The 27,577-nt window shown below is 37.6% G+C and overlaps 1 protein-coding gene across 2 annotated transcripts; it reads right to left on the minus strand.

Annotated features, from left to right (window-relative positions):
* Window positions 1-27,577, minus strand: TFAP2B (transcription factor AP-2 beta). 2 transcript variants are annotated; one of them, XM_074310668.1, is made up of 8 exons: window positions 27,255-27,577; window positions 23,680-23,706; window positions 22,016-22,474; window positions 16,675-16,735; window positions 8,602-8,821; window positions 6,891-7,009; window positions 4,433-4,574; window positions 1-462 (listed from the first exon to the last, which is right to left on the minus strand). In XM_074310668.1, the coding sequence occupies exons 1-8, from the start codon at window positions 27,333-27,335 to the stop codon at window positions 162-164; spliced, it is 1,410 nt and encodes a 469-aa protein (XP_074166769.1). In that variant the 5' UTR covers window positions 27,336-27,577; the 3' UTR covers window positions 1-161. The 2 variants fall into 2 exon arrangements, with proteins under 2 accessions (XP_074166769.1, XP_074166770.1); XM_074310669.1 differs by lacking the exon at window positions 23,680-23,706 and having other exon boundaries at window positions 27,255-27,576.

The following is a 27,577-nucleotide window of genomic DNA, read 5'->3' on the forward strand; positions in this document are numbered from 1 at the left end:
TTTTTCTTTCCTTTTCTTTTTTGTTAACTTTTGTTTGTGTGTGTGCTCTACCTAATATAATTCTTCCAAAGCCAATCCAATATTTTAAAGCTAAAATTAAAATGTTTCTTTTTTTCTTTTTTTATTTAAAAGATTTTTCCCTTTTCCTTTAAAAAAAAATTTCATTTTCTGTGTTTTTCCTCCTTGTCTCCAGTTTTACTACCTGGTCCTTCCCCAGATGTGTGCCTGTTAGTGGTGCTGTTGTTCAAAAACATCTTGTCCATGCCTTTGAGAGCCTCTGTCAGGTAGTTCTGCAGTGCTGTGAGGGCAGCGCAGATAGCTGGAGCCCCAAAACCATGGGTGATGAGGCTGAAATGGGTCAAGCAGCTCTGAATCCCGGGTTCCAAAATGGGGCTGGGCCTACTGTTTCCAATAGGTGTCCTATCCTGGGCGAGCAGGTCTGTAAATTCTTTACACAGTTGCCTACACGGGAAGAAATAAGAACAGAAAAAATGACACTTTCCATCAACATTTTCCTCCCCTCCTCCTTATTGTCACCAAAAAAGGAAAAATTCAACAAACCCAGTGATACTTCTAGCCATGATAAAGGCAACTTAGATAATTCTATTTTTTTTTTCTTTCCACTTGCTTGTTACTAGGCAACTGGGTTGAAAAAGAAAGTATGGAAGTAGAAATTCCCTGCCTGAAAGGGAGATAATTTCAATACTATTTTACTTTTCTTCTATAACTTTTCTCTATAATTTTTGGTTTTCTGAATGTTGACTCTATGACCTCCAACTCTGGACAATTGCATATCACCCTGAAATTATTTTCAAGGTTTAAAAAACACACCCAAAGACTTATAACTGGAAACAACTTTTATGAACATCTAATTCAAGTTCCTCATTTTGTTGATGAAGAAACTGAGGCTGAAAAAGTTTAAACGACAAGTTTAAGATCATACAAAAAACAAAGAATTGAGTTTCAAGTTGATCCTCTTTTTTCAAAATCCAAGTTTCTTTCCCACTGTTCCTCGAAAGTGATAACTCCTTTGATTTCTAGCCTACCTTCTTTCTTTCCAAGACCACTTTTCCAAAACTTTATTCCCTCTCTAACCACCTTCGCATCAAAAACAAATGACCCTTACACATTTAGTTCTTCATTCACAGGTTTGACTGGCATAATATCATTTACTGCCTCTACAAATTGCCAAGGTGCTGGTTTGCCCTCAGGCCAGTCACTGTTTATGCCAGCAGAGAAGGAAAGAATGCTGATGCCATTTTAAAAAGTTTACTTGGAGAATGTGGGAAAGGGGAGGTTACTAATTTTTTAAAAATATCTTTTATACTGTTGCTAGTTTAGGTACTAATCCGTTCTTTTTAGGAAAATAAGGGATTATAGCAGTAGTTCAAAACTCAAAGAATGGAAGTTTAGGAGAACAAGTGGGGAATAAGTGGATATAAAATGTGTAACAGTCAAAATATTTATGATTAGGAGAAAAATCCAGCTTAGAATTATTGTATGCGTAACTATTTATAGATTGCTATAATTGTAGTTCTAACAGGGAAAAAAATGAAGCAACAATTAATATCCACTAAGATATCAGCCTAAAAAAAAAAAAAAGATATATTTCATACTATTTCCAGAAGGTTTTAAAAAAAACGTATTTTTTGATTGGTTGGACAGGGGCACAGAATTCCAAAGATGTCATTCCATCAGGAGAAGCAAATATCTTCTCTTTTAATATTTCAATGGAAAATAACTCATCTGCCAGTAAAGAATGCTAAGGATACAGTAGGAAAGTAAGGCCTCACTCCTATATCAGAACTTCAGATCGTAGCACTCTGCAGACTTAAATTAACACCTTTACTTACATTAGACAGGAAAGAGAGACGCAGGACAGATTTCATAAAGAAGGTACAAAAATGCAATTTGATTTTTGTCATTATAACATTTATACTAAAGACTTTGTCTCTCCAGAATGGCTGACCAGGAAAAATGTTCTTGCTTCTGCAACATTTTTCCCTTACTTTGAAGAACATAAAAATACATTAGCGATCTCCCTCTTCTCTTTTCTTCTTCCATTTATCCCAATTTTCAGAGAACATTTATCTCATGACTGTGAGTGAAAAATAAGTACAGTATTAAATTTAAGATACCCCACCATCACTACTATCAAGGCATCAGGAAGATTATTTGCACAGAAATGCTGCATAAAAAGAGAAATCAAGGCAGTCTTATCAGATTTTGTACCCCCCTTAGGTTTAGTTCTCTTGATTTTTCAGGGCAATGAGGAAAAAAAGAAAGACTTTGGAAGATTCTATGGGCCCCACTCTGTTTCAAGTGATGTCATCAAAAGCATCACTTTGACTACCTTAGGAAAAAAATGTATTTCACTGTTTTCAGACATACATTTATCTTTTCAATCTTGACCCTTTTTCTGTCTCACAGGATCTTTCCCCTTATCTAAAAAGCATCAAATTCAAGAGGTCCACAGTTTTAAGATTCCCCAAAAAAGATCAGACCCTTCCTCCAAAGAAACAGGAGAAAAACAATTTGGGTTAAGAGAATGAGGAAGATGTCAACAATTTCAAAGGTGATTGGCCCTTCAAGAGGCAAAATCGGCTCAGAGTTGTGGGAAATTCCTGACAAGCTTTGATGGGGGAAATTGTTACAGTCTTTCTTGAGTTCTTTTACATTACTTAAGTGCCAAATAGGAAACTTTGAATTTGGAAGAACAAATGGTAGAGTCAAACATTTTAAATCTTCAAAGCCCAAACCAGGGTCTGTAAGCAATTAAAGTTCTGGGACATTAATATCTTTTGACCCTGCGGAAAGGGGCAATCAAATTCAAATCACGTCTAGAAAACATCTGGACAAATTTGAGCAAATGATTTTTCAGCCTTCCATATATTTCTTTAAATTACGCTGTCAACGGAGCAAACTGCGTCCTAGAGCACTAAATAAATGATCGCTGTTTGGGCCGTGCCTGCAAGATAAACGTGCGAGAACATGCAGAGCTGCACCACTGAAGGCCTAAGCCGACCATAAAACACCAAACAATATGACACAGAAGCCAAAGACAGGAGTAAATCAAATAAATAGAAAACCCACTGTAAAAGTTCAAATGAGCTATAGACCTAAATTTAGCAATAGATTTACTATTTCCCCTCTGGAGTTGTAGTAAATTTTATAAGTCTATGGAAGATGATAAACAGTAACATTGGAAACATAGTAATTAGAAGTGGACATATGTATAGATACACCTGTATATTATATACTTATCATGCATATATGCATACATGTTTAATTTTATATTACAATGTAGCATAGGGAGAACCGCAGATAAAAAAGCATACAGAAAATCTAAGGAAGACTGGGATGTAAAGAAGCCCGTAGTCAGTCTTTCTTAAAACTCCAGTGATGCTGGAAACAAATTCAGGGTATTCAAAATCAATCTCACAACACCCAACCCAAAGATATATATTGAAAAGAGAGAAGAAATGATAAAAAGGGAAGGAAAGGGGGGGGGAAGGAAATGAAGGAAGGTATGGGAGAGAAAAGGAAAGAATGTTAATAAAACAATATTTGTATAGTGCTTAAAAGTTTGCAAAACATTTTCTAGAAAGTATCTCATTGTCTCACAACAACAACCCTTTGAAGTAAGTACTATAGATGCTTTGTGGAAAGAGGCCTAGATATTGGTTTTAATTTGGGCTATTTTTTGTACACTATAAACATTGAAGAAGTCACTTATCCACTCAGGATCTCAGTTTCTGCATCAGTCAAATGAGAAGGTTGGGCTAAATGAAGGCTGAGATCCCTTCCAGCTCTTGATTCTTGATCTTATCATCACCACCAGGCTCAGAAAGGATAAATGTCTTTTCCCTATCTACACTGTTAGAGAGGAAGGGAGGGAAGGAGGGAGGAAGGAAGGAAGGAAGGAAGGGAGGGAGGGAGGAAGGAAGGAAGGAAGGAAGGAAGGAAGGAAGGAAGGAAGGAAGGAAGGAAGGAAGGAAGGAAGGAAGGAAGGAAGGAAGGAAGGAAGGAAGGAAGGAAGGAAGGGAGGGAGGGAGGGAGGGAGGGAGGGAGGGAGGGAGGGAGGGAGGGAGGGAGGGAGGGGAGGGAGGGAGGGAGGGAGGGAGGGAGGGGAGGGAGGGAGGGAAAGGCGAAAAATAGATCCCAAGGGGCTTGTGCCATTATTCCTTTTCACCTAACCCCACCTCCAGACCAGCATTCCAGAGATATATAAAAGTTCCACATAAGGCCTTCATACAAAGAGATGGAACTAAAGAGAGTTTTCCGGAAAACAATCACCTCCCCGGTCCCACTGACTGATCTGAGATTAAGTGGATCAAAAAGTCAGATAGTGAAGGCCTCGTAATGCTTCAGCTAAAAAGGCTGAAAGGTAGGAGGCTTCGACCAGAGAAGACTGGAGAACAGTGACACTCACTTTGTAGCCAGGAGCATATTCTTTCGGGAGTGCAGATCACTTGGATCGGTGTGCTGCCGGTTTAGATATTCCGAAACAGCTTTGGCGGGAAATTCAGTTTCGCAAATGTACCCAAAATCCCGAGCTAAATGAACAGCTTCTCCTGAAAAGACAACCACGAGGGCTATGATCAGCATGGCATCCCAAAGTACCCAAAGGGATAACAAAGATCAGCAACTTTCCTTCCCTATGGTGTAAGGACATAGGAGAGGGTGGAGGCTAACTGCAGTTTTGAAAACTGGGCAAATGAAAGGCAAAGGGAAAAGAAGCGTTTCTGTACCCAACCCAACGTTAGCTTCTGAACATCTTTTCAACCTGAACTTGAGCCTGGTCTTGTCTAAATAATCGTTTTCAGGTCCCTGGTATCCTAAGTTCTGTTTCAAATAAGTTATATTTGGAAGTTACCTCTGTAAGAAATTAAAATGCCTAACTGCCCAATTAGACTCGTACACTTGTTTCTTCAATCCCTTTCTCCCCCAGTTCCCAAAGCATCATCAATACCACTTAAAAAAAAAAAATCTAAATATCACTACATTCCTCACCCTCTCACTACACTGGAAAACCCCCAGGCAAACCATACATGCATACATACATATATACATTTATGAAAGAAATAATTATTCCAAATTTAATTCTAATTGTCACTTTCCCTGCTACTCAGGTTTCAGGTTTCTACCCTCCAGAGGTTTGTGTCATCAAACTCCTACTGATGTACCAGAAGAAGACTGGGAACTGGAGAATACTAAGGCTCTAGGGGGATTCCAGCAGCTTTAGTCGCAGCCCCTTCAGAATAAAGCATTAAAAAATTCCAGGTGCTCTTGGGGAAGATTCAGAACATGCAAAACAGATATGTCTAATAATTCCACAACCACATTATTTTGAATAAGTGACTTACTTTTAAACGTCACATAAAGGGACTATTAAAGGGAGTTCCCATAATAGACTAATAGATTAATCAGCTTGAATGCTGTTAACCAAGTGGTAGTATTTCAGCAGACTTCCGGCCTCTCTGCTGGGAATCACACTTTTAAATGATAAGCCAATGCCATCTTGATCTTTCTTTCCTTCCTTCCTTCCTTCCTTCCTTCCTTCCTTCCTTCCTTCCTTCCTTCCTTCCTTCCTTCCTTCCTTCCTTCCTTCCTTCCTTCCTTCCTTCCTTCCTTCCTTCCTTCCTTCCTTCCTTCCTTCCTTCCTTCCTTCCTTCCCTCCCTCCTTCCTTCCTCCTTTTCCTCTTTCTCCTCCTCCTCCTCCTTTGTCTCTCTCCCACTTCCCCCTCTCCCCCCCCCCTCTCTCTCAACTGTAAATCACTAAATTGTGCCTGAACTTGAATGAATAAAATCCATAGTATTATTGAGATAGGTCCATAAATACCCTGGCAATTGTCCAGATGCAGCCTTTGGCATAGGTAACACTTTCAATGAGACGTTAAAATGCAAAGCTGCTTTCAACATCTGTGTGAGTAGTTCTTAATTATTGCAGATATGTTATAATAACCATAACACCCATTTTTGTTACATTCATCCAAACCCCCAAATCAGTGTGACTATAATGTAATGAGACAAAATCCACAAGGAAGAGTTTTAAACCACCAAAGTTATTACTTTGCAATTGCAAAACCTATATAATAAAGCATGTATCAGACTCCACAACTGCTTCTTACTAGGACCATTTGGGATGGTCCTATTTATTTGTTTTTTGTTCAGATTGAATTTTATATTTACTCTCCTCTTTTTGGACTGTGTAGACAGTTTTACTTATTGCACAATACAAGCATGCTAAGACAAATTGAAGAGTTAATTAGAACGCGAATAATTATGGCGACTGAAAAAAACAGCGGATAATTCCTCATAGCGTATTACTGGCCCCTTCTGCGTTTTCTTATGAATTTAAAAGTTTAAAAGCAATCCTGAATCTAATTAAGTAAAATTTCAGAAGTAGTGTATTCCAGGTCATCTACATGTACGACAGTAGAAGTGACATGATTTTTAAACTTCCTATTTTATAAGTAAACAATAAATTTTGTTTGTTTTATTTTTTAAAAAGCGTCAAGTAAATCCCGGAAGGTTGCATGCATAGTAACTTCATTAAGCAGAGGTTATATGCTTGTTGTAGATGAGATTCCTTCGTGGGATGGAAGATAGAACTGATTGACCTCCCAGTTCTCTTTCAGATCTAAATTCTCTGATTATTTTAATCGAAAAGCAAACTTTCCAGTGTCTTCTATGAAAAATTACCTGTATCTTCTCGTCTATTATTATTAAAGCATCTTTGCAGTCTCATCTATTTTGATGCTTGACTTATAGAGGCACAAAAAATTGCAATGATTTCCAGTTAATCATGAAACATGTAAAATGTCAGCCTACAAACAAAATAGTTAAGATCAGCCAGTCTGTAATATGAACTGCAATTCTCTGCTTACCTTCCACCAGGGAGGTGAGTAAAGTGACATTTGCGGCTTTGCGCCTGCCCGCGGGTAAATTCAAACCGATTTTTTCTAGCCTTTCTCGCAAAGATCTCCCCCCATTTTTCGATTTGGCTCTGAAATTGCAAGAATTAACATTCTGATTAACCTCAGAGTGTTCCTGAAACAAAGTTTAGACTTAGCAATCTAAAGACCACTGGAGCTTGAAGAGGTTTTAACTTGAGGTTAGCACATTTTTTCCTCTTTCCTTTTGGTTGTTTGCTGATAGTTTGCTGAGGTTTGCTTAATTTCTGCAAAACAGGACATTTTAAAAATTGAGTAGGTTTCTTTTATCTCTGAAGAACAAATGATACCAGATGGGAATCATTAGTGTGTAGGTACTAATATACGTCCAGAGAAGGTAAATTTTGCACGCGTGTTCGCACACACAGATACATAGTTATTTTCTTTTAGATAAGTCGCTGAAGCAGAAAATGTGCAGATAGTATTTAAGATAGAACTCCCGAGCCTTTGCCACCTACCTGTCCATTCTTCTTCCTTATAAAGCCCCATTCCCTCTGTGAAGGAAGCGAGGGAAATATGGCGTCTGTAGTAACAGGTGACCAAATCAAGGAAAAGAAGAAGGAGCAGGTTTACTAGAGCATGAAGGAGAACAAGTGGCAGGCTTATCATTATGTCTATCTACACACATATGTCATACATGTATGTACATATATTTTTTGGATAGATGACTTCATGAAAAATTAAAACTTTTCAAGCAATTCTGAAACCCGACTGCTGGAAAGAGCTCCACGTTTCCACTGAATTTGAAAAGAGACTAAAAAACAAACAGCAATAAGTAGAACATGAGACTGTGCCTTCACGTTAAGAGAGGACCCTAAAAAAACCAAATCTACATAATTCTTTTCTCCGCATTATGGACAGAAAACCAAGAAATGGACAAAGCTTCCTTAACCCCTAAAGCAGACAAAAAATGGAAGGATTTTCTCATTAAATATTTCGTCAAAGAGATGCACTGATGAACTGATTGTGAAAACCCAAATAACAAACAAAGAAAAACAACAACAATAAAAACACTATTTGTCACTGTTGTGGGACAAGGGATGTATGAGCAATCCCCCTAAGGTTTCTTTGAAACTTGAGTTAAATGACATCTCCACAGCCGATTTTCAGGGGACCCTTGGGGATTGCTTCACTTCTTTCTAAGTAGGAAATGACCCAAAGGACGTCAGGAAGTAGTTTACCGAGGGAGAAAAGAAAAAAAAAAACAAACAAACAAAAACAAAAACAAAAAACGCACATTGAATTTATGCGGGCTAGTCATGGGTGAAAGGGGGAAAAAATTTAGAGTGCTGTGCAGGTACCTCCTAGAAAGGCAAAGACCAAAAAAATCAATCATAGAGAAAGCGAAGGGGGGGGGGGGAGGGAAGGTGCACACTTGTGCTGTAGGTGGGTTGATTGCTTTAATTTGAAAACATTTTAATTGTTCTGTGGCGTGCGAGTGTGTTTCGGTAGTTAGCTTTGGATACACCAGTTATGTTCTAGGTACCTAGAATTCATTTCCATGCTTCCGGAAGATATCATTTAGCTTTTGCTTTCCTTGCCTCCCTCCCTACCCCGAAGCAAAAGAGAATTTATTGCAAATTTCTTCTACAGGGTATTGGCACGAGGGAAGGGAGAGCTGAGAGAAGTTGCTGAGGAGATTTACCTTCGCAGGACTCCGCCAAGAAGAGAAGCGTTTAAGCATTCTGGAGGGGAAAGTCGTCTTTGAACTTCCCCCACCGTCACTTTATACTTTGAGGTTGAACTGAGCAGGGACAAACGACCAGGAACAGAACAAAACACCTCGCCTGTATTAACCGACATCCCTCCCAGGAAACCATCTTTATTCATCATTAGAGAAGTCACAGATTTAGGAGGAACCGGAACTGAGGAAAAAAAAAAAAAAAGCATATAATAAAGGAGTCCAAGAAATTAAAATCCATCTCTGTAATATTGTGCCCCAATTAGAGAGTAACATCCCTCCCCCCCTTCCTTTAACAAACTAGGTAAAGAAAACAGAAAAATGTAGTCTTGTTTATTGATTTGGCACAGTAGTCCTAAAAGGTCAAAACTAAATGGACGGGCAACACTACAGAATAATCGCCAAAATTCAAATGGAGTAAGGTATTATTTTTGCATTGATTCTGCTAATTTCACCTCCACTATAGCTTTATTTCTAGGGAAACAGTTACTGGAATCATCTTTCTTTGAGAGTAATCTACACTTGGAGTTAATTATCTTATTCTTTATTAAAGTCTAAATTAGAATAGAGAGAGAAGGGACTGTGGTTATAGCGTTCTTCAACTCAGGACTTAAGCACCCTTGTTGCAAAGCCTAGTTGGGGATTTGGGTTTGGATAAAAAGAACTTTAAAGATTCTTTAAAGTAGGAATAAAAAAAGATAGCTCTAAAAACATACAAATGATTCAAGTTCTAAGTGAAAATAGTTCTCTTGGTGACATTAATTATGCTTAAAATTTAATTCAAATAATTAGTTCATAATTGTTTGGAGGAGTTAGGGTTACAACAGGTGCTCCAATCAACCAATCATTTCAGTTTTTCCTGTTCTCAATGGGGTAATTTTCCTGAGATTGCTTCATTTCAGCAAGAAATTGATAATAAATCATACTACAAATATGGTTTATACAGAAGTTAATATGACCTAACAGCTATTTGCCACTGCGACTAAAAAAATGCATTCCACCTTTCCAGACTGATTTCTTTTTTTAATCGCATTTTTATTTTCTTGCTTTCTAAGCAAGATTGGTAAGTAAGTGGGAAGGAAAGGAAGAGAAGAACTTTAAGTTGTAATTGTCAGGCAAGCAGTACAATCAGACTTCCTGATCCCAGAAACGAATATTGGCAGGTCTCCATCCTTCTTTGCATGCAGTTAAGGTGACTAGGTAGGTATGATCTTTTAGTTAATGTCTTTGGGTAATTCTGACACTTCAAATCTAGGTGGATTCTCCCCTGAAATTTAGGACCTAAGAAATATCTTAACTTCACCCTATTTTTCCACATTGTCAAACTCTTTATGCCAAGTGAATCTAATAGTTATGTCATCTGACAATTTCATAATTTCATTTGTACAGACTGCATACATCAGAATTTTACCATTGTTGTTGCTCACTACTGCAGAACTTCATAATCAGAACCTTGTGACTGCCTATAATCTTTTAAAAAACATTTCCAAATTACAAGTATATTATTTCATGCAAGTCTTTATAGTCTCTACTCTAGACCAACAATAAGGATGGTTTTTTGAGAGTCAAAAACTAGACATAAGTTACACAGAATTTTCAGGTATATATTTTAAATGAGGTTTCCTCCTTTCTCTTCAGCAATCCTATCCCCATCTCCACTAAAATTAGTCCAGAATGCAAAATACTTCATCCAAATTTATTGCTTGAAAGAAAGCAGAGATGATTTGCCAATGTTTGACTTTCTAAGTGGATTCTGAAAAACTATCTTCATTTCAGGGTCCCTTACCTTTCCCTCAGCAGTGAATATTTCCATCTGACAGTGGACCAATGAAAACATTCATGGGGTTGAAAATGAAATTTGAAATTTAAAGTGACCCATGCTAAAGTCACTATGTTTATCTAAAGATTGTGTCAGTCATGACCTGTCTTTTTATTTCTCTGCCCAACAAACCCAATCAATTTTAAAATACTTCTATTTGGACAGCAGCACCTCTTTTCATACATCAGAGAGACACAGGACTTGTGAATTCCCTAAGGCAAAACAAACAAGTGCTCTAGAACACTTGAAAGGTGCATTAGATAAGCCTGGAAGAAATATTCAACCTTACAATTTATCAGCATCATTTCCTCTGCCCTTTGATACACTCAATATTTTTTAAATTGCTAAATACCACTTATGAAAATTCCAAATTTAACATAATATAACAAATAAATGAAATGAAACCTTATTTTTGATCTAATGCAATTTCCCATCATCTTCAATTAAAATAATGTCAGAGAAATATTGGTTTTTAATATCCCACCTCTTCCGTTATGATACCCCTTCTCCCTTCACCCCAAGTTCTTTTTTTCCACAGGCCATAAAATGAAATCCAATGTGGATATCTTAAAATACCCTGAGATGTATGATATCATCACATTTGGGAAGTTCCAGAGACATAGTCTCTTGAAAAACCATAGCTCTAGAGACATTTATAACCTTCCCTCTAATTTAGCTATTGTTAATTACCTGATTTACCTGACAAGAGCCAGTTCCTTTGGGGAATACATTTCACTACCTCCCACGAGTGCACAAGAAGGTATGTGTGCATCTATGCATATATATTAGCATTTAAATACTACTGATCTAATCAGCCTTCAAAAGTGCCTAATGAATGGAGTAGCTTAATTTACCCAGAAACATGTACATACATACATACACACAAATATATATGATTGTATATTTGGCTTTTGTTGTTGTTGTTGTAGTTTCTAATTTGTTTCAAATGTCAAAATAGTTCCCTCTAATCCTCATACATAGTCTCAAACTTCTTTCCCGATTTTAAATCTTTCTGTTGAATATGACTTCTCTCCCATTTCCCTAAAGCACCATTTCCTATTCCAAACTCTGCTCCATCATCACCTGCCCACATCCCTACCCACTTTTCTTGTACCTGATTAACCTAATATTTTATTCTCTTTGTCTTGTTCCTTCCGTTTCCCCTCAGCTTATCAATAAACCGACAGTGCAACAGTGCCCGGTTGATTTGTTAGTAATTATGAGCACACTGTTCTTGCGCACGAATCTCTAGATGAGTGAGATAGGTTTAAAACGACAGCAGGAAATGGTAAAGAAATGGAGCATAGCAAAACTCAGCGTGAAGCTTTCAATTCTTTACATGTTTACAATTTTCTGTGCATACATTAAAGCTGAGTAGTACCCCACCTCCCACCCTCGGTTCTCTTGGCTTGTACAGGCAACGTCAAGATTAAGAAAATACAAAAACACATTTAATCTAACCCTTTTTCTACACATAAGAAGGGACTGGGGAGAAATGTTTTTATTAAACAATCAATATTTCATTACAGAGGTGAAAGCTTTATTTAAGAGAGGAAGAGGGTGGGGAAGTCAAAGGATAATATTACTTTAATGAACTACATAAAACATTGTTAATATTATAACTGTTACTTTTCATGCGCTTAGCACAGTGCCTGGAACATAGTCAGTCGGCGCTTGATGAATGTTTGTTGATTGGAATCTCTACTTTGTGTTCTTCTGGTTGACAGAGAAGTCTGGATTCATTTTAATTGTTCCTTGTATTAATTTAATACTGGAGATGGGGGAGTAAAGTGTATCTAAATGGGATGTTGCCCCCTGGCAAGAGAAAAATCACCTGAAAGAAGCTTTTGTTATTAAAAATCAAATGGACCTGGCACTATGGAGATCTTCCTAAAATTCAGCCCCTCTCTAAAACATTTACTCAAATTCGAGCTCCCTCTTTTCCCTACAACCGCACCACTTTTTATTCCACCTCAAAGACAAAATTATATTCTGCTTCTATGGTATTTGAGAGGATCTTTGCCCAAAGGGGACAGTTTACTTGCAGAAGAAAATCAGATCCCCAGAAGGAAACCTCGTGTGTAAGTTACATTTCACATTGCAGGTATCTCTGATTTCATTAATTGGGTGGCTGGAATGATTTTTTTTTTTTCTCTGAGAATGTGGTTATTGCTTTTTAGAGGTGGGGGGAAAAAACCTGTGGGGAAGTATGTGGTGTCTCTCGAAGGGATTGGACTCTTGTAAAAGTATCTAGGGACTCCTGATGTTTTCACCTTTATGTAAAGTAAAATGCTTTTACATAATTATGCAAAAATATCGTAAGCTTCTTTAGTGCTTCATATTTTGCAAACCATTTTCACACCATATCTCACAACCCAGTGAAAGCGAAGGGAAAGCGAAACTTGATCTCTTACTTTAGTAGAAATGTAACTTCAGAGAGTGTTACGCGACTTGCCCAAAGTCACACAACTAGAGAGGAAAGGGCAGAATTAGAACCTACATCATCTTAACAAACCCAGTTCAATGCGCTTCTACCACATTTTTGTTTTTCTGCTAAAGAAAAAGACAGAGCGACAATTTTACGGTGAGGAGGAAGAGGGGAATAATTGCGGATATTATTAGCAGGAAAAACATGGAGAAGGTTGAAGAGAAACCAAGAAAATAAAACCCCAAAACGGATAGATGACTATGAACCATCGCAACAATATATGAATTTTGGATTTACACCCGTCACAAATTTCAGGGTATTCATCTATAACTTGTTTCTTTGGTCTGGGTTTGGGTTCTGAATACTGGTAACATTGTAAAAGGAGAGTTGAATTTTTGGGGAACGTGTTATGATAGTGGCGATTATTTCCATAAGCAGCCCCCCCACCCACCCACCCCTGCAACCTTCTTGATCTTAATGGAACTAAGAGTTAAGAATGATTTTTTAATGTCTCGTTGAATTTTTAGACTGTTAATGTACCGCATCCTTCTCATTATTACTTTATTGATTGCTCATTGACCAGCCCCCTTCAAATCGTATTAACCACCCTCTGCCAGTTTAGATTAGAAGAGTTTAAAAAGCACCTTTCATTATCGCCCGTCCCCCCCTCCCCCACTATGGAGTTCAGACTTGGCAGCTTAATGTTAGCTCTAATGGGGCAGCTCAGAGATGAGGGGCCACGGTCCCTGCCTATTGCATTAATAGCTCAAAGGGGGCTAATACAGAAAATTAGCCTTAAACGAGCTCTGGAGATCTTCAAATGAAAGAGCCATTTATCACGCTGGCTACCTTCACTCTACTCGTTTGCTCTCTCTACTGGGAACAACTCATTTCCTCTTAACTAAATTACTTCAGAAATGTCAACTAAGCCCAGATAGCAAATATAACAAGAGCGCAAGCCTAGAATCTATGGTAAGACAGTAACAGAAATGATAGATTATATATGTTAATCCCCTCCCCCCACCAAAACAAACACACAAACAAACAAAAAAAAAAAAAAACAGAGATTTTTTTAAAATTACCATTATTCTAGGAAGAAAGAATGTGTGCAAAATACCCAAGTTTATTAGGATTCAATCTCCTGTGGTTTTCTATACATAAAATCCTCGAAGACAGTCTTGAATAAGCCCCTTTAGCTTCTGTTTCATGAGTTAAAACTGTTCATGGAAACTTTCAAAAGTCTATTTGAAAACATATTAAACCACTCTTCCCATGCTAATTATTAAAATTTACTTTATCCAATTAAAAAACCCACCATTCTCACACCCTGTATTTCACAATTAACCTGGTAAACACATTCTTATTAAATGTTATGATATGGGGAGCCAGAGATGTGGGAGAGAAGAATAGAGTGAAGAGGAATAAAATCTTAAACTGATTGTTACATGATTCTTTCATTCTTTTACTTTGTATGTAAGATTTAAAAAATTAAGTTTTCTTCATGGGATCTTCTCTGCAGTTAGTAGGATGCAGTATTTATTAAATAATGTGAACAATAGATCTGACAACAATTTATGTTCACCTTTCCACAAATAAATTTAAAATTTGAGTGGTTGGAATGTAACATAAATATGATTGTTTTGTTTTCTGTCAGAAGTTAAGTACAAAAATGTTTAGTATAAAAATTGTGCCAGTTTAAAAGAATCAAAAACTTTTAAAAGTTTCCCCTTTTAAAAAGTTATCCTTAATTTTTCCTATTCATTAAGGCCTTTATATTTACATTCATACTGTATTAAGGTATACATATGCATTATATGATGAAAACACTATGTCTTGATATATAGCTTCTGTTGCATTAGCCTGAAAACTTAATTCTAAATATTTTCAAAGGCTGTATATTATTACCATTTCTTATTATTCATTTCTTTTATTTGCCTTTTGCAGATTCTACATGCTGCTGTATGTGCCTACAGCCAAAGTACAAAGAAAGTGTTTTTTACACACACACACACACACACACACACACACACACACACACACACACACACACACACAACCTAGCCTAAATCAAACAAAAGCAAATCTATGGGAAAGAGTATATTCTTACTATCATAGATATAAATTTAAAATGAGGGAGACTCCCTCCACAAATCACTCAGCAATTGCTGAGAAAGAGAAAACTCAAGAGATGACAATGTAGATTCTCTATCAAAGAGGGCATATTTTACAAAAACTGCAGCATCCCAAGTCTGAGCATACAGGTTGAAAAACAATTTAGACTTAAAAGCAAACCAGCCAAAAAAAAAAAAAACCAAACAAACAAACAAAAAAAAAAAAAACAAAGTAACTGAATGGGGGGAAGAAACAAAATTCACCCCAAAATTTACCCAGCACTTCACATTAACAATTTTCTACCCAGTTCTGATACTCCACCTCAAGATTCTAAACCTTAGTGCCAACATGTCCTCATTACAACATCTCCTCATTTCATTCTAGAGCAATTTTCCCCCCTAAAGCTAAGAGATATGTTATCTGTACCATCCTTAAAGAAAAAAAAGAAAAAGAAAATTTGGAATACATCACCCCCATTTTAAATCTGTATTCTACAACTCTTTAAATGTTCTGGCCTTTTAGAACATTTTATAGCTTTCCAGAGAGTCCTTTCTTGTAAAGAGTGTGAATTTCATTTGGATCAAATGAATACTAAACTACTGAGGCCGGGCATTGTTGACATTAAGCATAAGTATAGACATTCTCCAGGCATTGCTAAAAAACATCCTACACTATTTAACACTGTGTCCTGGAATAGCAGTCCTTTTGATAATTAAAGACCTCACTGTTTACACATTTAGATTTCTACATTTATGTTGAGTGCAAATTTCTGCAGCAATCACCACCAATTCTTCCAGTGGTTATCAGAAAGAAAGGAGGGAGGGAGGGAAGGAAGGAGGGAAGGAGGGAGGTAAGGAGGGAGGGAGGGAGGGAGAGAGAGAGAGAGAGAGAGAGAGAGAGAGAGAGAGAGAGAGAGAGAGAGAGAGAGAGAGAGAGAGAGAGAGAGAGAGAGAGAGAGAGAAGCAGCTGCAATACCTCCGAAATGAGTTATTGTAATTACATTTAATTAGTTTAATTAGTTAATTATTTTGCTTACAGCTGTATGAGAGACTACAAACATTTGTTAATATCACATGCCCTTTAACAGTATGGGGTGATTCTGCAGTCACATTAAATCATGTATGTGTATGTATGTATGAAGATTTAAAAATGTGCATTGATTGGTTCTTGAGATATGTGTGTTTAGCAAACACATTTAACACAATAGAAAAATAATAACCTATAGTGGAATCTTCACCTCCTTAAAATTCTTAGTTGAGATAAAGAATTTCTAAAGAGTTAAAAGAGAAAATAAAATTGACCTTGGCATTTTGTTTGCAAACTCTGATTATTGCATATTTTTCAAATAAGGATTTCTCAGCTATGCAAAGTACTGTGATCGTGAGCTCAATTGCAAGAACACATTCAAGATCCTTGCTCTTTAGATCAATATACAACCAATAAAGTCACAATAGTATCTTTTCCTATACCCTTCCTTTCTCTTCTCTCACTTCCAACCTTTCCCCCACCCAACCCAACTCCCACTTCCACACAGTCAGTCAAATCAATTACTAAGGTCATATCATTGTGGACATAGATTTGTGCCTCATAGGGTAAAGAATTTCCTCAAAGTGAAAACATATTATAAAGTCATTAATACACAATAAAAGTTGGTCTGCTTTGGGAAGATAATCCATACCTTTTTTAATGACAGACTGGTCCAATAGATTCATGCCGCTGTTATTGGCATCTTCAACTGACTGTGAATATAAAAACATCACTATTCAAATTGACTGGATATTAAAGAATCACACACATAAATCATGTCATTCCAAACTGGAGTTCCTGTTATTTCCATTTATATTAATTCACAAAGGGAGGTGGTTTATTATTATTATTATTACCCCCAAATTGACTTGGAAATGAAATTCACCCAAATAATACAATCTTCCAGTGGAAGAAGAAAAAAGGTGAGAGCCATCTGGGATGCAATATTGAGCTTTGTTATCATATAATACATAGATAATCCATAGATGTTTTGGCATCCAATAAACCCTTATATCGTTTGCTTTTAAGGAGTACAGCAATTTGAGAACAGCTGTAGTTATCTATATAATTTTAAGAAGATTATAAAAGACGATTTTTCTTTTTACTATAAATTTATTCCTCTGCATCTAAATAACTCAAGGACAATTCTTTTTATGCACAATACTTTAGATTATGAGATTTTAATTAAAATCTGAGCAATTGGAAGTGGAATGCAAACAGCAACACAGGAACACGTTTATAAGCAAACAATATCTCATAACTATTGTAGTTAGTACATGTTTTCTGTGCATGTGTGAGCGTCTCTTTTGCGCAATGAGAAAAAATATGAGCCTGAATAATTTACTTGCTTTATTCCCAACAAGGGTATTCTATTCCCAACAAGGGTATTCTTTACCCAGCAAGAAACACACCTGTTAGGAAGGTGTTCATTCTACATGACATAAACCAACAACTCTCTTCTTCCCTATCCCCAAATAAAACCTTAACTAAGTCAAGTAATTGCAAATAAAAGTATTCTATCTTACTTATAAAATTATCTCAGAGAATTAAGGGGGAGTATAACTATTTGGAACAGATTTCTATGAAAAATAACTTATTGTCAACTTTGATTCCAGCACAAATATGGCTGCAGTAAAATCACCCTTGAATGTAGTATACACTAAAAAGAAAAAAAAAATGCCTATATTGATTGAATGGAAAATCACTATGGTCATTTACATGATTACCCGGATGTAGCCATGATCTTTAAATTTGATCTTCTATAGAGAGAACCTCTAAATTTATTTCTTTAACTTAGATACTTTTTTGGTCCCCAAATTCTCTTGTTTGGGTATAGTATTCCCTAACTTCCTTGGAGTGATATAAATAGAAAGCAAAATACTTTAGAGTAAGTACTTTAGAGTATGTATTTTAACAGTGCTTCCATATCATCATGGTACAATATATAACCGGATCTTCAATACAAATAAACATGTGTGTAGTGTCAAATTCACTGAAAGAAAGAAAGAAAGAAAGAAAGAAAGAAAGAAAGAAAGAAAGAAAGAAAGAAAGAAAGGAAGGAAGGAAGGAAGGAAGGAAGGAAGGAAGGAAGGAAGGAAGGAAGGAAGGAAGGAAGGAAGGAAGGAAGGAAGGAAGGAAGGAAGGAAGGAAGGAAGAAAAAGAATCTAAGCAAATGGAATGGCATTATATATTAAAAAGTCACTTTTCTGTCATAGGAAAAATAAGCAAAGTTTTTATCCTCAGAAAACAAATTCTAGTGTTGCAATTGCTACATCATTATGTCCCTTTTCTCATGAAATATAAATTGATTTTAATCCCTCTAGTAATACATACATTCATGACATATATATATATATATATGGCTGCTGGGAGATTTATAAATTGGAAGAAACACATTTCCGTGTTTAAGTAAATATGCACACATATGTACTTGTAGATCTATATACATGTGTGCATATTTATATGCATATATGTGTCATATATATATATACATATATATTACGCTTCATCAGCAACGTGGGTTAGTTGTTGTAGTTAATGAGAAGACTCTTGTCTGATTTTCTATCTAATTACGGCCGCCTGCTGGGTTTTTGTACAGGATATTCACGCAGCATGCTGGCACTTAATAGTCACAGAGAGGATCGTAAAGATTTAATTAGGACTGCATGCGGAAACGTGGAAAAACAACTCAGACTTTTAATTACTAGACTTCTTTAGTTAAAAGTGATACCAGGGGTTGCTTTAAGAGACTAAGATGCTTTCTCTACAGTCCTACCCCCCACTCTACCTCCAACTTAACTTCCTCACATGCTTAGGTAGTAGTGGAGAGGAGGGAGAGGAGGGAGAGGAGCATGAAAATAACAGTTGTCTACAAATCCGACAAATCAGAAAAAAGTAGTCTCTCTCTCTCTCTCTCTCTCTCTCTCTCTCTCTCTCTCTCTCTCTCTCTCTCTCTCTCTCTCTCTCTCTCTCTCTCTCTCTCTCTCTCTCTCTCTCTCTCTTTTCCCCCTCTCTCCCCTCTCTGTCATACACACACACACACACACACACACACACACACACACACACACACAGAGTGAAATGTAGCATACACAGAACCCAAACAATGATTTGATGGTTTAATAGCCCCTGAGAGTAAATTGAAATAGATATTGACAGGGTTTTATAGTTTCATTAAAAAAAAAAAATATTAGAAGCATTTGGTTAATTAGCTCCCCTCCCCACAGTCTGGGCGGTTGCCCTTCGGGTGAGTCAATGTGTGTGCGTCTTTTCATTGAAACATCCCATGCTTCCATCAGGTATGAAAACTGAGAGAGGCAGGACTGGGAAGTTCTTGTCTTCATTTTTGGGTCTACCGCAATAGATAGATTTGTGAAAAATGAATGATGTGATTTTCCGTTGCGTTTTCGCCGGGCTAAGGCAGATGCTCAGCCTCCAGGGTAAAGACCTGACCTTACGGACCCTGTAATTAGCCTTTTTTTTTTTTTTTTTCCAAAAAGAACAAACGCCTACACCCTAATTCTCCGTGGTAGCTAGTTGTTGGAAGGACACATATACTCATGAATTCAGGCAATATTTAACCATAAGATGGTATCTTTGCTTTGTTTTTTGTTTGTTTAGTTTGGGTTTTTTTTGCTGCAAACTCCATTCACAACTACTTGGTAAGACCATGAACCGTTATAGAGAAGCACTAGATTTGTTCACCTATAGCACTATATTTTGCCCTCCCTTAGTTTTGCTTCCTTATCTTTTGGTCTCTGTCAACTAAACGGCCTCTCCCCAACCAATTACACACCTTAGGAAACACAAGTCGTCACAGCTGAATAAGTGAAACCATTTTCCTCTGCCACCCTCTTCCTTCTGAAAGGGGGTGGGAGTGGCAGAGGGTGGGAATTTGGGGCGGAGGGAGGCAACTGGGAGAAGGAAGGAGGGGGGTGCATCCTTTTTGGAGCAAATCGTTTTAGAGTACTGGTGAATCTCGGTCTAGCTATGGAAAAGAGTTTCCATGAATTGTTTTACAACGTGAAAAATATTTAAAATACTCAAGGAGCTGAGAAGGTAGTCAAAATGGGGGGTGGAAATCACCCCTAAATTCTATAATCGTTTAGACCTCTCGATGTAAGGAGCTCTCCCTTTGCAAAAATGCTTATCTACTGAATGCTTTCTGCCCAGTGGAACCTTCAGCTTTTCTTCGATTTGCGAATGTTGATTCAATTTCGCCAGCAGTTCTTTTAATTCTAACTCTGCCATCCCAAGAATTCGTTCAAAGAGTCACATTTACTTATCCAAACCAAAACAAAAGGAAAAACAAAAGCAAACAACACAACTAATCTCTCAACCTCATCTCAATATTTAGGTGAAATGAAAGTATCTGCAAGATCTTAAGCTTCCATAGAAATATTTATAATATAATTTAAGTACAATATTCGTTTCTGTGGCCCAGATTGTGGTAGTAACTATTATCATAATCAATAATAAGTTGGTATTCACTTATTATTCAACACTTCGAACTTCATTCTTTCAAAAAGATTAATTTTAAAAGTAATTTATTTTACACGATATGCTGGCTGATTCATTATAAAATTAAGTATATCCTTTATTCTAACATTCTTAATGTAATTGGAGACATATAGTCAAAGTTAGATTAAATCAGTAAAACTATATAATTATTTTCTACCAACACAATTTTTTAGAGATCAGAATACTAAAAGTCTGTGCTTTCTCCACAAATAATAAACAAATGATTGTGAAATTCCTTTTTTAAAAAAGCACCCAATAAACTCAATATTATGGGCCACACATATAGCCTTCGATGACGCCCCAACATGCAAACCATTTAAACATATACAGATTAATCAAAATGAGGGAAAATCATTCCATCCTCCTTTTAATTTCACTTGTCTTCAGGAGTTTTTAATGAAAGTATGCATTCTACATAAAACTAAGCTTAAGTATCTAAGTTCCAAAGTGCCAATTAAATATCGGACAGATTAATCTTTTCCTGAGACATTTTAAATTAAAGAAAACAGAGTCCTGGGTAGAATCCCCTCAGATTATTTATAATGCAATCACTTCTTGCCTATTTCTTTGTTTAATTTCACAAATTAATCTCCACAAATCCAGACTCTATTGTGTAAGTTTGCAAATGGAAGAGAATTATTCTGAGGCTTTTGTTTTAAACACTAAATGATGTCTTTTCACATGGGGGTAATGTAATTGCAGGAAGGGTGTATTGGTCCTAGAGGTTGGAAATAGTGCTCCGAAAATTATTGGTACATAAAAAAAGAAGAGAATAAAAGACAACCCACAAGCTATCCAGGACTCCCCCAAATGAACTGACACTTTCTAGCCCTCTCATAATACCTTAAATGTTTGTTTATCTACATTGCTCCCATTCCCAGAAATTGGTCTTTAATTTGTCTTCCCAAATTACCTGAATCCCTCTATATCCTAAACGACAGAAAAACCCGGCTTGGACATAGATGGACTTTTCACAAGACTATCTAAAATGTGTTTGCCATCAAAGCATCTTTAACTGCATTCTAAATACAAGTATCAATTAGAGGAGAGTTCTCATCTTCCACTCTGGAGGTCTGATTTTCACTTACTAATTTTAGTGGGGAAATTATTTGTTTCTGGGTGTATTTGGAAGAAAGACTGCTAGTGTTTGTTCAAAGAACTATAGAAATACGCAGAAAGGGGGTATTAAAGAAGAAGAAAAAATCTTTCTCTCTTCTGGGCATTATATCATAAAATGTAATCTACCCAATGCCTATTTTCTTCTGAAGACTTTCGGTGTCTGTACTCAGAATTAACCACCTCTATATTATAAACCTTCGTGTATAACTTCTCTTTCTGTAAAGATTCCAAACTCAACACCTTAGAAAATGTGATGGAGATGAAGCAAACCTGCGACTCTCTCTCCCTCAGCCCTGCCCCTCTTTCCTCCCTGTGTACCCTCCCACTTTTCCCTCCCATCAGGCTCTTCTTACCTGAACGTCTTCCATTCCAGGGTGTCCGATGCCATGCAAGGAGAGACTGTCCCCCATTCCAGAGTCCAGTCCGTGGTGGGCCGAGTGTAACAGCACATCAGGCCGCCTGACTGAATGGTAGTCCCTCCTAGGGTCCAGTCCCGAGAGCTGAGGCAAGGCGGCCCGAGGCTGTGGCAGGAGAGAGCCGGCTTCTGACCCCACTTCTTGCCTCTGCCTCTGCCCCCAAGGATGTTGCTGGGGTTGGTGCAAGGGATTCAGGGAGTAGGGGTCATTAACGTGGGAATAAGGGTCCTGGCTCTGATGATAGGGAAGCGGCTGGTAGGGGGGTGGGAAATAGGGCGGCTGGAAATCCGAGGACGGAGTGTGAGACAACGGAGGGGCGCTTGAATAGGGTCCCTGGGACACTGAACCCAGTTGGGACAGCCTAGAACTGTGGCTGGGGACTCCATCATGCCGGTCCTGAAAGTAAAACAAACAAACAAAAATACAGACAACAAACGGAGAAAGCCTGATTAAATATACTAATCACAAAAGAAAAAGGCTGAAAGAAAATAAATCAAAGCCAGAAACTTAGACCCAAAGTTCACTCAAATTGCACAAACATGTTCAAAATTTCCTAAAGGCAAAGCACTGAAGAAAAGGAAAGAAAAATGAGAAGGAAAGGGGGAGGGGAGATGTGGAGATGGTGGTGGAAAAGGGACCAAAACAAAACCCAACATGTGAGCCTCGGAGTAGGAAACTAAGGAAGGAGGGTGAGAAGGAGTGGTGGTAGGGGTGGAGAAGGGGAAGCTACTAAATGCCATAATTAAAAATGTAGGAGTGCTATATATGGTATGTGCTCTCTGCAAGGTTTTGAATCATTTCTCCTAACTATTCAAGGAGCCCAAAGCAGGACAAAATAGAAGTTGAGATGAATATACATTACGGCTCACTTTCTGTTTAAAATCTCCAACTTAGTCCTCATTGGCAGCTCAACCCCAATGACAAGTCACTTAGAACACAATAATGCTATATTCGCATACTAAAAAGGATCTGATGGGATTCTCCACTCTCCCCTCCCCGATGGAATTAAACAACTTAAATAGTGTCTGATTTAAATTGATTCCCTTTGAAATAATATCCCCAGTCAGTGTTAAATTAAGTTTTACTGTGGTTTCTAGGAGTTATTCCTAAGACCGCTTTTCCATTTCAAACACTATTATACTCTAGGGTGTGAAAATGGAGGACTTGGAGTTGGGAAGGGGTGAGGGTTGGGGGGGCAGTCCAACACAGCATAATGTGGGTCATAAACTAAACAGAAAGACTGGGTAAAAGAGGAATTAGTAAATTTAACTTTCTTCTGTAAATATGCTATGCTAAAATAAACCAGTTTCCCTTTGTAGAAACAGTAGTTCAAATCTCTGACAGCAATGGCAAAAAAGTTTTTTCCTCCCCTGCCCCCCCTACCCAGCTGACTTGTCCAGCTCAAACCGAGAACACACAATGCGAAAAAGAGAAGCAGCTGCAGCCTCCTCCAATTATTGTGCTAAATTACAAAGCCAAAGGAGACAGAGAGAGAGAGAGAGAGAGAGAGAGAGAGAGAGAGAGAGAGAGAGAGAGAGAGAGAGAGAGAGAGAGAGAGAGAGAGAGCATGCAATTCTTGTACAACGTGGTTCCGAACTCACCATGGCTGAATAGGTGTGGACTAACATCTGGAAAAAAAAGTCTGGTTACTGCTAAAAATAAAACAATGATAAAAAAATATCTATATATATATCAAGGAGAACGGCAGAGAAACGTTCTGGACACAGGAGCAGAGCTTGAGGTATTTTCAGGACTATCCATCAAAAAGTCACCCCCGAAATCAGACTGGCAGTGTATGACAGACACAGAGATCTGCTAATCTTTCTTTTTATTTTTCTCCCTTTTTTTCCTCCTTCTTTGGGTTTCCAGATACAATCCTCTTCCACCCAAAGCTAGGCTCAGACTGCTTCGGTGCCCCTTCCTCCCTCCGCTTGCCTACACCGCCTCATAATAATTGATATTCATGACTATTAATATTACACGACTACTTTAAAGGGAGAATGGAGGACAAATGGAGCGTGAAGCTGCAGCTAGCTCGAGAGCTCCCCTACTATTGTAAATGACGTTCATTCAGTGGAGAATTACTAGATGTAATCAGACGAGGGGGGCTGGCAAAAGCAGAGTTGGGGAAAAAGTTTAGCAGGGAAGAAGCATAACTTCAATTAACTGAGCCGAGGAGATGTGTAAACCAGACACTGCTTATTTGGAACAAGGAAGTCAGAGAGAGCAGCGCTAGAGGCGAAAAACAAAAACAAAAACATATTTCCTTCTTTTACATTTAATTATACATTCCTAATACGAGAAATTGATTGCCCTTGGTGCTTTGTAATGATTTAAAAAATAAAACGCCCTTCTCAATCCTTTCTAAGAAAATAAAATGTAACCGCTTTAATTTGTCTGTTTACAGTGGATATTAAGGACTTTTGCTAAACACAGGACATAACATTTATTTGGGAAATCAAAGAGGAGAAAAGTGTGTAGTTGTCTTTCATTTCATTCCTATGTTCTAAAAGACTGAGGAATCCCCACATTTTCACCCAGATTTAGAATTTATGCAATGATTTTGAAAGAATACTAAATTTATCCTTTCGAGGCAAAGCCAGGGGCAACATAAAACCTTTTTGGATGTTTCAGGAACCCGTTCAACTGGCCTGACTGCCATTTCTGTTAAAGTTCAACCTTCCTCCGTTCTTAAATAGGCTCATTCCAGAACTGAGGTTCTGAGGTTGTTTCTCTCTCTCTCTCTCTCTCTCTCTCTCTCTCTCTCTCTCTCTCTCTCTCTCTCTCTCTCTCTCTCTCTCTCTCTCTCTCTCTCTCTCTCTCTCCCTCCCTCTCTCTCTCTCTCCCTCTCTCCCTCTCTCTCCCTCTCTCCCTCTCTCTCCCCCCCCCTCTCTCTGTCCGTCACACACACACACAAACCCACATACACACAAAATACATGCATAATAGTTACCCATATTTTTATCTCTATTTTTAAAACTCAAAGAAATGTTTGATTTCAGGTTTAAACTAACCTTGTACCATTCTAAAATTATATACACATACACATATATGTTTATATCTGTATGTATAGACATGTATGCATTTTTTAATTATTTTTTTTTTTTTACTATTCGGCTCTCAGAGGTCTTTAAAAACAGAAAAAGAGGTATAGTTGACAGAGACACGACTCTTGAAGACCCATTGCTCTTAGTCATGGTAGCTGCAGGACCACAAGGGGAAAAACGGGGGGAAAAACTGGGAATAACATTCTATACAAGACTCAACAATATACTCTACAGTTTTCTGTCTCTCGGTTTTGTTTTTTTGTGGGGGGTTTTTTGTGTTTTGTTTTGTTTTTTTCCTTTCTTACTCCTTCTCTCTATGCCCTTTCACTCTTAAAAATTTAAGAGCTTGTTGCCTATTAGACGGAGCAAGAGTAGGTATTTTTCAACTTCGGCACCAGGAAGACACTAAGGTTCAGAATATGGGACATGGGCAAGGGAAAATGTTGCTGATCAGAACCTACCCTTCCACTCTTAGGAACGGAACAGAGAAATGGTCAAAGGCGGGGAAAGCCCGGTTAGCTCCATCAATACTAATTCTGCCTCTGTCGGATTTTGCCCATGTTCAGTTGATAATTAGCTTGACGGGAGCTTTTGTGAGTTGAATCATTCCTAGTATCTGGAAGGCGGCTTCCCGCCGGGCTTACAAAAGTCGTCCCAGGGCAGGCGGAATCGTATTTTCTTTCCGTCTCCCACCCCCACCCCTCGCTTTGATGGCCTTTGTACTTTAGATCACGATCACTTAATTTTATTAAATGCTTCCTGATGATCGCATGGGCTTGCCAAAGAGATGCTTCTCTACCCTTTGCCTTCTAACTTTGCCGCGTCACTTCTATTCTTCCTTTTTATGCTTCCCGTCCCTCTTATCAATTTCATTAGTTTTTCCTTTTCCCGTTTTCTTCCGTAGATTCTTCTCCCTTTCTGTAAGGATTTTCAAACTGGCAAATTCTTAGCGGATTCTTAGCCGATCACTATAATCAAGTTCTGAAGTTACCCTTGTTCTGGTTCAGAGAGCAGCAATTTCAATTCACCGCATGGATTCGATCTTTCCCCTTCCCTTCAAAGTTCCATAATCGCCTTTCCCGAGTTACCGCATTTAGCTCCATAACCGATAATAAATATATTCTGAGTTGGGCAGGCATTAAGCAATTCCAGCTATCTCAGCAGAACTCCACTTCTCCTATCCTAAACAGTCGTTTGAATAGAGTTTCCCTGCAAAAATCTCTTTACATACAAACTACACTGGTTGGGTTAGGGGTGAGGGAGATAAAGACATAATTTTTTTTATTTTGATTTTTTTGTTGTTATTTTGTTTCATATTTTCTCTAATTTTTCATTCCGATGAAAAGTTGTTGGCTTCATTTATGACGAAAAAAGCATTATATTTGGAAAGAAAGTGTGATTCCCTCAAAGGCAAAATAAAGGAGTAAGTTCTTATTATTGTTGGAGAAGCAAAATGTAAAGCCTGGGGATACACCAAATAAGAAATTGACTTCTATTGAAACTTGACTCGCTGTGTAATCTATTTCTTTATTTATTTCTACGTACCTACCAACCTGTCTGTCTGTCTGTCTATCTATCTATCTATCTATCTATCTATCTATCTATCTATCTATCTATCTATCTATCTGTCTGTCTATCTTCCGCTCTTCCTCCCTATCTTCTTCAGTCTCTCGTTATAAAATGTCTTTCTTCTACATCTATCTCTTTCAGAAATAATTTTGAAAATAAAAAAAAAGATAGAAATCTCAGTGCCATTCTCAAAATTCAAATAATTTCCACCATTCTCTGGCACATAGCACGAAGAGCCTTCCTTTCTCAGTGTTTGATGACATTCTGTCTATATTCAGACACACTAGATTTCATCCTAGAGTCCCCAAATATTTGGGGGGTTTAAACAAAAAGAAATTAAAAATAAATCTCCACATTTAATTTTCCCCATTCTAACATTACAAATCTTTCCCCCGACTGTTAAAGTCTCTCCAAACAAGCTTTGTCAAAAGTTAAGGGACTTGGAGGAAACTGAACAGATATTTGCAAGTAAATCTCTGTTTAAATTTATCTATTTGACTTCCAAGAATTTCTAATTATATATCTATAGATATAAGATGTATATAAGGATGTCTGCTTACCTCATAGATATCTTCGTACTTGACATTTTCAACCAGTTTCCAGAGCATGATGGCAGCCTGTTCTCTAGGAGGTGAGTGCATTCATGTGAAGAGCAGATGTCTGGATTCTCAGTACTTCTCTGTCTGAAATGATCCATCTATAATTGGAAATGGGGGATAGACACCAAATCCGGCGCTCCTCTCCCATCGCAACTTATATGTGTTGTCTGAAACAATAGGCTGGAGAAGTAAACCTCAGTCGGATAGTAAAACATTATCTGTTACACACAGAGGAGTTATATGCAACATATATATTTTAAATATGATATACATGTATTTATATC

Source organism: Sminthopsis crassicaudata, chromosome 4, assembly GCF_048593235.1.
Source record: "Sminthopsis crassicaudata isolate SCR6 chromosome 4, ASM4859323v1, whole genome shotgun sequence".
Taxonomy (NCBI): Eukaryota; Metazoa; Chordata; class Mammalia; order Dasyuromorphia; family Dasyuridae; genus Sminthopsis; species Sminthopsis crassicaudata.